The 13,462-nt window shown below is 40.4% G+C and overlaps 1 protein-coding gene across 3 annotated transcripts in view; it reads left to right on the top strand.

The window, feature by feature from the left end:
• KIAA0319 (KIAA0319 ortholog) overlaps positions 1-13,462 on the top strand; it is a 587,552-nt gene that overhangs the window by 321,738 nt on the left and 252,352 nt on the right. For all 3 annotated transcript variants that reach the window (XM_078687943.1, XM_078687944.1, XM_078687942.1), the window contains exons 5-6: positions 4,041-4,139; positions 5,477-5,574. In XM_078687943.1, the coding sequence (XP_078544069.1) occupies positions 4,041-4,139; positions 5,477-5,574 (197 nt within the window). The remainder of the gene's footprint in view (positions 1-4,040; positions 4,140-5,476; positions 5,575-13,462) is intronic.

Genomic DNA, 13,462 nt, shown 5'->3' with positions numbered 1-13,462 from the left:
CCCCCTCCCGTGACCTATGGGTCATGGATCTTTTACTTTTCAAATGAGAGCCTTTTATTGTAAATATTCAATCCAAATCTGCCGGGTCATAGCAATGTCACTCGAACCCACCGGCCCCGCCTAACGGCCCATTGATCTCTTACCTACACTATTACCGGTATGACGCCAGAATAGGCGTCCAGGTGCCTTTATGCGATATATATTTTTTTATGCATGCATGGCCACTGGCCCCTTTCTCTAAGGTCAGCATTCCTACCACTGTAAAATATTACTACGGCCATCATTTGGAAGTCACCTATACAGTGGTAAATCAGAAGCACATTACGTAGAGCATGGTTGATTCTTAACAAACCAGCATAACAGATCTGTAATTAATTACGTGTTTTGTCCTTGTTATATGTCTGTATGTCACATTTTCTTTTTCAGACTATACAGGTTCCTCCGACTTTGAGGTAATTTACCCCATAAAATTTGTTGGTTTGTTTTCTGCACCTTTTCACACCTATTTTTAACATGCACGTCCTCTGGTAAGGGTGGGCCTTAGCGTGCCCATACCGCAAGGGTACACTCCCCATGGTCCTGACGAATGCCCAGTAAATCACACGTCAATGGGCAGAAACATGTTGACCCCACTTTAAGTGGAAATAACCGAACAATTATTTTGGTAGTTTCCAAACACATTGCTTTTAATATGCCAGATTGGCCAGTGAATAATTTTTTTTTGTGTGGGACACAATCTGTACATTTTTAACCTATCACATTTACACACTCTTCACAAAAAAACAGCTCCGCAGTAACCTGGCATTGAAGCACACCAGGGAGGCATTTGGCTTCTCCCGGTGGGCCCGATGATGAAGCATGTCACCAACCAGGGTGGTCAGTGAGGGCATCTATTCAAATCTAATAGATTTGCATACTCATCCTCTTTTCTTTTTGCACTTCTATGCTTTCATTGAATTACACTCTTTTGTTGTTTAAAGTTGACTTTCTGGGGGATTGAGAGTGTACTTGACCTTCCCTCCCTCTCTCGTTGTTAATAAATTCCCCCAAAGTAGACACTTTTTTATTTTTTAAGGCGCACATGTTTTTTCCACCTCCCTCTTATTTGTCATTTATTGGAGACTACATATTCTGTATTACAATCGCGAATTATAATGTGAACACAGCATATTGTTTTGAGTTCATTAATTGTGGAATTCTGCATATTTTACCTCTATGAACTTTAAACACTGCTGTTTCTTCCATGACATAAGGACAGCAAACACATGATCACATTTGTCACTGCCCTTTTGAGCCCTAGGTTGTTATTTAAGCACTTGTTTGTATGTGTTGGAAATTGATACACTTTAGCATATTATGATTCTAATAACTCTGTTTATATCCAAAGTGGCCTTGGGTGAACTTACAATGTGTTGGTTAATGTCCTTATCCAATTTAAAGATTGGCAGATTTCCCTTTTAATATATAAAATATCTTATCACTTTCCAATGTATACCTTTTGATGAATCTATTCTCTGAATCAAATCTCTTACGGTTTTGACTGTACTTTTTTAGGCAATCTTGTCTAGACATTGCATTCTCTCATTATTTTTCCTTATTCGTTTTAGCTTTCTTATATGCTGTTGCTGATTTATGTCCTAATGTAAATTTCTTTATTATAGTCTTCATTTTTGCTGCAGATCCTCCTCGCTCTTAATATTTCACTATAAAGAAAGAAAGAAAGAAAGAAAGGTTTGGTTAGCTTCTCATGTTCTTCCTTTCCATCCCTTGCCAGTTAAGGTTCAATCACAAATAGCAAACTAGAAACAGTACAAACCTGGCGTAATGAAATGAATTTTGATGACTTTGTACCCCAATATTCACTGAATGTGAAATCATTGGTTTCACCCTGGTCACCAACCTCACCCTCAAGAAACGCATTGCTCAAAAAACAAAAGCACCCTTGTACTAGCTCTCTCTTGGAAAGAAAACGAAATAATTTCTTCCCAAAAGCGACTTCAGAACTTCATCTATGCTGTAAATATGATTACATCACCCCTGTCTTGATGGAACTTCTTTGGCACCCCTTCCCAGCCTGCACCACCTTCAAAGGTAGTTTCATTATCTATAAAGCCATCATAACCAGAAGCCTACTTGTCTTGCAGACAAACTAACCATCTCTGGTGGTTCTTGGCACACCTGCATCAGACTGCTGGCTAGGAAGTGTAAAAAACAAGGCAGCATTCCTTTTCTATCCATGCATCCAGGATCTGTAACAACATCGATGTATCCAACATAAACACCACATTGCTGCTCCAATTTAGGAAAGAGCTGAAGAAAGTTACCTTTTTAAGGAACACTACATTACAGTATATTAACCGTCCACAACCCAGCTATCTTTCCTATTCCTCGTTGACTTTATGCTTGTTTTGTTCCTGTGCAGCATTCCACTGTCTTTTTGCTTGGTTTATGCTATGGAAATACCATATACATATGATTTTTTGACAACCCACCAGATAAAATTTTTAGTTTTTCGATGGTAGTTTCCCTATACTTGGCAGATTGATTCTGTTTTTCATTGATAACATTTGAAGCCTCATCCTGACCACCAACGTCCATCTGAACCTAAACTTCAATCAATTATAGTTCAAAGGCAGGCAGAATATGAGGTTAAAGAAATGTATGATTCTTTTATATTTCTGGCCCGTTTTCAGCTCCCGAACAGCTAGAGAGATTATGCATCTAGAGAGTCTTCATGGGAAGATGCATTGTCAGTTAATGCTGCATTTCTATTTTGCAGATTCTTTCAATGGCACACTAATAAGCCCAGCACCTTGGGAGTATTTATGTTGTAACTCTGCTGAAAACGTAGCCTGGAACAGTTCAGAGCTGCCACATCTGTCAAAAAGTCTGTATTGAGTTAATCAGAACACTCCTACCCAGTCAAAACGGTGATGGATCAAGCCCTGATCTGTTGACTGGGTAGGAGTGTTCTGATTAACTCAGATACTCTGTCCATCACCACCCCCTTTTTGTAATTATGTTGGCCACCATGAGTGTGGAAGGGTATGCTCAGACATGAGTTCCTTGCTCATTGCACCATCAGGATTCAAGCAAGCCGGGCAGAAGACGGCTGTAATGCCAGAAACCGGTCCCCGGAAGCTTGTTTCCTTTCCAGTGAAGAATTGGCTTGGTAGTTTGGTCTGCCCTGTTCCCATGATGCACTGGGCCAGGGACAGACTAATTTGCATATAGCCAGGTTCTGAACTGGGATGGTGCAGTGAGCTAAAAAACGGTGATGGATCAAGCCCTGATCTGTTGACTGGGTAGGAGTGTTCTGATTAACTCAGATACTCTGTCCATCACCACCCCCTTTTTGTAATTATTTTGGCCACCATGAGTGTGGAAGGGTATGCTCAGACATGAGTCCCTTGCTCATTGCACCATCAGGATTCAAGCAAGCCGGGCCGAAGACGGCTGTAATGCCAGAAACCGGTCCCCGGAAGCTTGTTTCCTTTCCAGTGAAGAATTGGCTTGGTAATTTGGTCTGCCCTGTTCCCATGATGCACTGGGCCAGGGACAGACTAATTTGCATATAGCCAGGTTCTGAACTGGGATGGTGCAGTGAGCTAAAAAACGGTGATGGATCAAGCCCTGATCTGTTGACTGGGTAGGAGTGTTCTGATTAACTCAGATACTATGTCCATCACCACCCCCTTTTTGTAATTACTGATTAGTTCATTCTGTAACTTCATGCCATAGCACCCCATGGCATAAACTAATCATCGAAGCAGAGCATCCGGAAAAAGCAATGAGAGGTGACAAGTGCAGATAATATTATGTGTCTGATGAAATCGAAAAAATGCTGCTGTGGAAGAAAGTATTCTCTGAATAAAAACACTTGAACATGTCTGTCATACAGTAGCAACACTTTTTTTCCTTGAGACTTATACCATAGTACTGTCTGCATAGTTGTTAAAGATGAAACCTCTATGTGCTTTGTGGGGCAGTTGCCACACTGTGTTTTTGGCTTCTCTTCTAATTTTCCTTTTTCATTGCAGTCAAACAACTTGTGGTGTCAGCAGGTGGAGACATTCAAATAATGTTGCCTAAGGATGAAGTAGAATTGAATGCCTTTGTTGTGCCTGCACAATCAACAGGTGAGTTTTCATCATTTTATTCCAGCTGTAATAATGCCAAGCAGGCTATGAAGTAAAGAGGTTAGAATTTGTTGTGCATGAGATTGGAGAGCTTGGGGCATAGATCAAAGCAAAGGTTAGATTTACAGTTTCTACATAGAGTGAAATAATTTTCACCACTGCATAGGGTAGGGTTGCACACACAAACCAATACAAAGTGAAAGTAAACATTTTAAAATTGGTACCTAACAAAGGAATTAATTACATATTCTGTTATTGTAGTTCTGGCCATATTTGAGAATTTCCATACAAAGCCATTTGTCCTTTTGTGATTTAAATTATATTGACTAAATCACAGTGAATTCTGTGATCTGCACCCGTATTAGGTGTTTTTGGCGTTCCTTACTTTTCACAGTTGTGTTTGACCCCTGTTACTGCCTTTGTGTTGCGTATCCTGCTTCCCTTGTTAGTATTACATATGAGTTAAAATAATTTCATAGATAATATATGCTGATATACATCGGACCTTGGATCAGAAGGTTTCTTAAAATTTTTTACTGTTTGTGTCTAAAAAAGCTTTTAAGGGGACTAAAAGATAACTTGTCAGACATCATCCAGATGAAGATTCCCTCCCAAACAATGAGATAATCTGGTTATTTTGAGTGGTTTCATTTCCCATCTGGTACACTAGTATTATAGCTGGAGGACTGAATGCAGCTTTGAGAACTACAGAAATGCGCGATGTAAGCGTAAATCTACAAAACGAAAGGATAGGACCATACTCAAAATTCCATGTATCAAATAATTTATTGAAATAAATATTTCAGTTACATATAAGGGAACAAAGATAACCTTAGCCTCTGTGTCTAGCCAGTACTCAAGTTTCACTGATGGGTGACCACCATATTTTCCTAAGATAAGGATGAAATAAAATGAATACTTCTCTGGGCACATCACTAAGCTTGTCACCATTAGATGTAGCGTATGCCCCTTCAGAGCCAAGTGGAAATTCAGCTTCAAGATTGATAGGTCGGTCGCCTGGATAGCCCCAGTAGCTTATAGAGGTAATATATGCCTCCACTTCTGTAAATACCAAGCCACAAGCTGTCTAAGCTTTGGAGAAACAAAAGGAGGATTCCCCGATTTGGAGTTCTAGAAAGAAGTCACAATTGAAAGGGGCATGTGTGATGGCTAGTTTCCTTTCAACTGTACAAGGAAGAGTAGGCCTCTCTGAAGTTAAGAATACCAGTCATGCCACTTTCTGAGAAGTATGTCTTGCTCTTTTCCTCAGAATTTAGCTGTTCCTGTTTCACAAAGGCCTAGCTAATTGCTGTTTTTTTTAAATCTTTAACCATTAGATGCACCATTCAACTATGAGTGGAGTTTGATAACCCACCCTGATGACTATGAAGGTGAAATTGAGAGTAAGAATGCCAGAACAATGAAACTGTCTCAGGTAAGCAAACCATCCATCATATCAGTTCATGGTTTTTATTACTAACTGTTCTGATGTCCATTTAGCAAGGTTAATGGATCTACTAGACTACAGTTTTTTATGTTTAGTAAGCTTTATTGAGACAGAAAATCAATGCAATATAACATACAGTATATCAATGTAAAGGATAACAGGTAAGCTAAAAATAGTAGGCAACAAATCATAGTAGAAAGCTGTTTACATTTTAGTGATATTATGGGAAAAAGAAGAGGAAGGGGGGTAAAGAGGGGAAAGATGGGGTAGAAAAAATATTTTACAAACCATAAATAAGATATAATATTATGCTCCATAAACCATAAGAGATAGTGAACAAGTTAACTGCTAAAATAAAGTTTGCCAGAATTAGAAGAAGAAGGAGAGAATAAAGAGGACGGAATTTAAGGGGGTTGGAAGTTTTCGGAACGATGATGAGAAACAGCATTGATTGAAATCCTCTTCCAATGAGTAGTTAAGGGCAACCAAAATACATCTTTATTAACATGTGGATTACATTGGGAGGCATAAGCAACATCTAACCTATGATATTGGCACCACCATGACTTAGTTGAAAGTTTTGCCAAACATTTCCAGTTCAATGCAATTTGTTGAAATGTTAGAGCTAACATGAGATCAAACAGCCCTTTTTCACAGGATGGTAGAATGATGGATTTTGATAAACTTCCCATACAGAGAAGAAGATTGGACATGGGAATATGGAACTTAAAAATGGTGGATAAACATGCCCAAATTTGTGTCCAAAAAGAAACTACATGGGGATGGGGGCATGAAAAAAGGAGATGTGAAAGATCTGCTGATGGAAAATCATGAGACCAACATTTCTTAGTATCTGTGTGTGTGAAGTTAGCTATAGAAATGGGAGTGAAATATAATCTATGATACAGAAAAAACATAGATTGAGTAGTGGAGGCAGATCTCGAGATACTCAGCGATTGAGCACAAATCCCATTCCACAGATCAGTAGTACACTGAAAATCAAAATCTGATTCCCAAGCGAGCTCCACCTCAGTCTTAACACGTTCTGGAGTTGTGGAGAAGAAACATTTATAAATTAAGGAAGCTTTCGGACATCATGCCAAGATTTTTAGAAGTGGGTGTTTTGTAGATGAAGATTTGTCAGAAGGAAGGGAATAAAAAATATTCAGTATTATCTCCATAAGGATGGAAAATTAGTATGAAAAGGAACAAGGACATTTAAATGTATCTTGAAAAATAGGGTCTGAACAGGGAGAAGTACCATCAAACAAGTCTTTAACCCAGGTAATCCTCCTTTCCCTCCATGAAGACCAGCATAAAGACCTATTATTAATGGTGATAAGACGGTTATGCCAAAGAGGAGATTGTATAAAGTCATTCCTGGTGAGTAATTTTGGCTGAAAAAACAGTCGTAATAATGAGCAGGTATGTTTAAAAAGTGGAAGGGATGTGAGAGTACTCTTGGCAGTAAAAGAAAGAACTTCATTAATCGAGAATGAGTAATTGAGAAGGGAGTAAAAAGAGCGTTCGCTATTTACCCATAAAGGAGAAAAGGGAGAGGGTTCCTTAAGGAGTCAATGAGAGGCTTGTTTTAAACAGAAAGCCTTGTGATATAACCGAAAATTTACCCCGCCAACAAGTCTCGGTTATCTGAGGTGAAATAAAGAGATTCTAGACTTTTTGTTTTTCCATAAAAATTTAGAAAGAAGAGAGTCTATTTTTTTTTTAAAAGGTGACAGGTATGTGGACTGGAATCATTGAAAAATAATATAATAGAATTGGAGTCATCATCATCTTAAAGAAATCAAGACGACCCCACCAAGAAAGAAAAAGAGGGTTCCATGAAGATAAAAGTTTGGAAATACGGTCTAGAGCAACAGTCATATTTATATTAACAGACTCTGTAATAGAGTTGGAAAACTAGATGCCAAGATACTTAATTTTAGAACTATTCCAATGAAAGCCAGTGGAATCAAATTGTTGTTTAAAACAAAATTTAGTAATTGGTAAAACTTCTGTTTTATCAGAATTAATTTTATAACCTGACACTTGAGAGAGATTTCTTGTAATAGTGCAGGAATAGAGGAGTACGGGTTGAAAATGAAGAGTAAAATTTCATCGGCATAAGCAGATAATTTCAAATGATGATCACCATATTGGAAACCAAAAATAGTGGGGTTATGACGAATACGGGACAGAAAAGGCTCAAGAGATAGAACAAATAAAAGGGGAGAGAGTGGACAGCCCTGTCTAACACCACTATGGAGTGAAAAATGCTGTGAGATTTGACCATTGACAATGGTGGAGGCATAAGGAGCAGAATACAGAAGAGAAACAAGAGAGATGAATTTAGTACCAAAACCGTGCCATCGAAGAAATTTAAACAGGAAGAACCAATCCACCCTATCAAAGGCCTTTTCTGCGGTAATGGAGATCGCCGCAAGAGGAAGCGGTAGAGTAGAAGCTTTATTAAGAACATTAAAAAATAAACAAGAGTTATCAGATACTAATCTACCCTTGACAAATCCACATTGCTCTGGGCCTATTAGATGAGGAAGAAAGGACTCAAGACGTAGAGCTAATAATTTGGCGAAGATCTTATAATCAACATTTATCAAGGAAATGGGGCGGTAGTTCTTACAAAATTTGGGATCCCTACCATCTTTATGAATAAGACAAATAGAAGCCTTAAAAAAAGTACCACTTGCTGTGCCGGTGGAGCAGAAATGTTGAAAAAGTTGAAAGAGTTTTGATAATAACAAATTAGAGAAATTAAGATAAAATTCTATTGAAAAACCGTCCGGACCAGGGGATTTGTGTTTCTTTAGATAGTTCAAGGAAAAAGAGATTTCCTGGAGTGAAAGATCTATGTCTAAAGAGGCGAAATCTAGATCGGAAGAAGAAGGAGGAGGAATTGTGCTAAGATATTCATCAATGTGTGAAGCGGATGGAGGTGCCTCAGGAGTGTATAAATCACTATAAAATTTAGTAAATTCATCTAAAATATCCTGATCTTCGAAAAGATGTATACCATCCGTTGATTGAATAGAATCAATGAATGTTCTTTCCTTTCTAGATTTTAAATAATTAGCAAGGAGTGTTCCAACTTTGGGGTCGATTATGATGGCGGACGGACCAGCGTCCGTCCGCCACTCCCGAGGTGGAGGGACTGTCCGCAGGGGCAGCGGCATTCCCTCCGTTGGAATTAGGATGTGACCGCCACCTTGGCGGTCACATCCCGTATATTTAACATTGCGGCGAGCGCTGCTTTAAGCAGCACCCGCCGCAAAGTTAAAAATGCATGCTGTGCATTTGCATGCACAAAGCGTCAGGCACCGCGCGGTGCCTGCCACATTGTGCATGCAACTGCAGAGGGGTACCATAGGTACCCCCCCATGTGCAACCCCCACCCCCCCTTCACCCTGGGGGCCCAAAACGGGCCCCCAAAGCAAAGACCGCCAGCATCTTAATATGGTTGGCGGTGTCTCGCAGACACCTCCACCATATGTGAGCACTTTTTCCGCCGGTCGCGAAGGCGACCGGCGGAAAAGCGGCGGACGGTTTTGCCGTCCACCGCGGACCCCCCCAGCCATCCTAATGTGGTGGGGGGTCATTTCAGGGAGAATGGCGGACGGATTGCCCCTGCCAGCCCTGCGGAGGCAATCCGTCCGCCATCATAATTGACTCCTTTATTTTGACCGCTATAATACCTGGCACTGCCACGGAGTAAATTAAAGGATGCGTTGTCAGTTGATATTTTATTAAGACTACAGTTTTGATCTCTTTGTTAAAACCAAAACTTTCAAACCCTTAGATAGACACACATATAAAAAAAGAAAGAAGAACCCTTGGTGGACTTTAATTTTAGGTACAGTGTTTTCTATATGTAACACATCATTCAACCAGTGTCACTTCTGATTTGGCTTCCCCAAACATCCATATTTTATTAAAGTCTTTAGAGATTGGATTTGTAAAATACCTTTGTGCCAAGCCAGGAAGTCACAAGAGCATTTGCCATTCTTGCCAAAGAAAAATGCTTTCCAAGCTCACCTGGAATAAAGTAGAGATTTAGGGTTTGGTTTACTAATCAAGCAATAGCAATCTCAAAGCAGAATATCAGCTGAACTTCATTTTTGAATGCAAGTAATTTATCACACAGTACTTTGTGTAAACGTTCATCGCTGTCCTTATGTTTGTCCATCTAGGACACCTGGCTAAGGTTATTTCGGGTTGTACCCCACCACTTTTTATAGTTTGATGTTAACTGCCGATATTTTTGTACATGCTTTGATTATGAGTGCCTCGCAATTACCGTTACCCAGTGTTCATGTGTTGTTGGAAGCAGGTAAATAACGAGGATCAAAAGTTTCTGGAGAATAGCATGCAGGAATTGATGTGTCCACATCAATTCTTGCATGTTTTCCTCTGGCGTTCTCATATGTGAAACACGAAAACTTATAATTCCAGTGGGTCCAGAAACTCTCGTTACCAGGCCCCTCCAAATTTACAAGTTAATTGTAATTGAGCCTTACTGCATGCTTGGTTTCAGGAGAGAGCATCAGAGCCAACACAAAAGATTTTCGACTATTGCAGCACAATACTGGCTGTATATCGAGAAACAACTATACTTGATTGCAGTAACCTACGCTTAGTCTGGTTAAAATATTGAGAGATTTAACAGTATGCTACAGTAGGGTTGGCTCTCTCCATGTTATGGAGGGTAAGCAGTCTAGGTCCCTATAACCTGGAAAATTTGTCAGTGCAGGGATGCCAAATAAATAAGGATAATATATTATTAACATACAGAAATGTTTACAATAAGCTGATCATTCAGAAACACTTTCTGTTTTGAGCACCATAACGCATACTCCACAGTCTTGACCTGAGTTGTGTTATACTTATAGTCATTATTAACATTTCTGCCATTGTTTTACACTGACTTTAGCTTCGGCCGTAAGTGTCCTGCCACTGGCGTTTAGCGAGCCGCAACTCCCTAAGGCTGCTTCGGGCAAGCCGGACACACAGTGGTTTGAGGTCATGTTGGGGCAGGGGAGAGATGGCGGAGTTCCGCACTCCTTAATATGACTTACATGCAAGCAGTCAGCACACCAGTATACTGTCCCACAACACCATTCTTTTCCTTGTGGGGCCCTTCTCCTTGTTCCTGGGCAATTCTGGGTCCCAGAATTCCCTCTACTGACACATATTTTGTGCTGTCCAAAATGGCACCTTGCCTTCTTAACTTACCTGAAATCTCCCATTCCAATATGGAGGCACCCTGTTTCTTGATGCAGTTTCCTGTTTGTGAGGTTTGTAAGGGAGGTAGTCTTTTTTTCCCTGTGTCGGAACGCTTTCTAGTGTTATAGGTGTGTTCCCCACTCCTACTTCCTTTCCAGTTAAGAAGTTCTTGTTTTTATTTGGCGCCTTCTAGTAATTTCTCCTGGTCTTCCTGCTTTCAGTACTATGCTGTAATTTTCTGTGGTCTTCCTGTTACTGGTCTCTTGCCGTCAACGGGAGGTTTTTTTGCCCTAAGGCCTTTTCCTCCATTTAGGGCTTCTTCCTGAAGGCACTATATGCTCGGCACTACCTAGTGTCGGTGGCATTTTGGCTACTAGAAGGGGTCACCCTTATCTCTGGCAGAAATGGACAGTCAAAACTGGGGCCCTCCAGTCTACCCATCATCGTAATCTTTCCGACCAGCATCAGTATCCTGACAGTAGGCGATAAACCTGATACTAGTTTTCAGAAACATCTTAACATAGCACCTTTATTTAAAGTATATGACCTTGACCCCAAAAAATATTAAACCATCAATCAATCAGGGAATTGTAAGCACACTACTCACTCATGGGGGTCTCAAGGCGCTGGGGGGGGGGGGAGCAGATCCGTTTAGCCGAAGAGTTCAGGAAGGGGGCGTGTCTGATGTCGATCGGGAGCTCATTCCAAGTCTTGGCCGGGATGTAGGAGAAGGCTCTTCCCCCTGCTTTGGTTTTGCGGATGTGTGGGGTCTCGGCGAGGATGAGGTTGGCTGATTGGCGGTTTCGTTTGGGTACGTGAAGGGTGATTCTATTGTTCAGGTATTGGGTCCAGTGTTGTAAGAACTGTATAATCCCTTTGTCCAACTATAGCATTCCACGATTAAGAGTCTCTACCTCGATGTTCAGCAGGCTCTTATTACTTGTTCACGACAGCCTATGTGATACACAGGGCAATGGCACTGAGAATAAGTTAAAAATAAGTTTGAAAAACTCCATAGCAATATAAAAGTGTATAATCATGCAAGGATGACAAATTTTAAACTTTTTTTCTCAAGTAGTGCCACAGCTTTAGCTATTCTGCAATGTAATACTTACTTGATTGTTCACTCTATGCCTGACAAGCAAAGACATTATGATTAAACATAACACGCACATTGCTAGGAATTTAGTAAACATCAACATTATTTCCTTGGATGTATTATATTTTGTTAATTCAGAATTTTACCCCTGCAAATGCAAATGTAAAAATCGCAGAACTCTGTAGGGCCGTCCTTTGTTAAGCCCTGTAAAGGTAACACTTAATACTTCTTCATTTTGTTCCAAAAATATAATAACTCATTGAATATAGTATTATTCAAAGGGATCCCATACTTTGTCATACAATTGGTTTAAGTATACCCACTACTTGACTTAAATCGGCTTATCTGCTCTACAACTATGAAGACTTTTTAGTAGGATGTGCTATTGGAGATTCTCCTTTGAGCCCCTTGACCTTATTCTTGACAAACTTATCCAACATCATTTTAAGTCATACATGATAGTGCTTGGTAACTGCCAAAATATTGGACTAAGGGCGTGATTTAGAAATTGGAGGATGGGCGACTCAGTTGCAAACACAATGGAGTACCTTGTCAGCTGAAATAGCAGCCGCTCGCCCTTATTACAGTCCAGAGGACCATCAGCTTTCCTTCAACCTAAAGCTTCCTCCAATGGTCCGATAGAGTAGGCGCCCTTGGAGGAAGGGCTTACACTGCCTGCCCTATTTAGGGTGCATAGTGTCTTGTCCATATTTTCTGTCCCTCACCAGCAGGTGAGGGACAGACAAAAAACAAATAAATACCCTCACACCTAGGGAACAAAACTCACAGTGTGGCTCCATTTTCATTGTATCTTTGAATAACAGACACCTACTTTGGTTGTCTTGTTTTGAATACCAAAACATTTGTAAATGTAAGGATGGCTGTCCAAATTCATGATGTCTGTTGACCGAACCTTTTGTACCATAACAGGAACCAACATCAAGGTATAGATATCACTGCTGAGTTAGCTGTGATCTCTAAATTGGACGGATAGTAGTCTGCCCTGATGACAGACCTAATGTCCTCCAACATCCTGATGGATAGAGCATCATCCACCAAACTCCAGACCTGGCACTAAATCTGGTAACTCAAGGCTGCTCAAGGGTGGAGATCATGATGGGTCACCTGAAATGCTATTTATCTCAAGGTCCACTTCTCACCTGTAGGCAGCAGTGGTAGAGAGGAAGGGAGGTTGGTCCACTGAAACACACCTTGTGGGTTCAAAAACCTGGGACCTCTTACATGATAAGTGTGAAAGAGGCCCTGGTCATCTTCCAAACTGTATGTTGCCCAAGGGGCTATTGGTGTCGAGGCTTCTATGAGGGTTACCAGCGCCTGTGTCTCCACCCCTCTTTGCTTCACTCATGACTCTTATCTCCTTACCCTTCCTCTCTCACCTACCACACATTCTCTTTACCTCTGCACCAACTTTATATTGATTGCATGTCAGTCAGTCAGTCAAAACACTTTATTCGATTAATTAAAATCATAAAAGACAATAAAAACATTTTGACATAATTTAAAGCGTTTAAAACAGTT

This window comes from Lissotriton helveticus, chromosome 4_1, assembly GCF_964261635.1.
Source record: "Lissotriton helveticus chromosome 4_1, aLisHel1.1, whole genome shotgun sequence".
NCBI lineage: Eukaryota > Metazoa > Chordata > Amphibia > Caudata > Salamandridae > Lissotriton > Lissotriton helveticus.
Note: the sequence above shows the minus strand (reverse complement) of the source record. Positions and strands in the feature narration are given on the sequence as shown.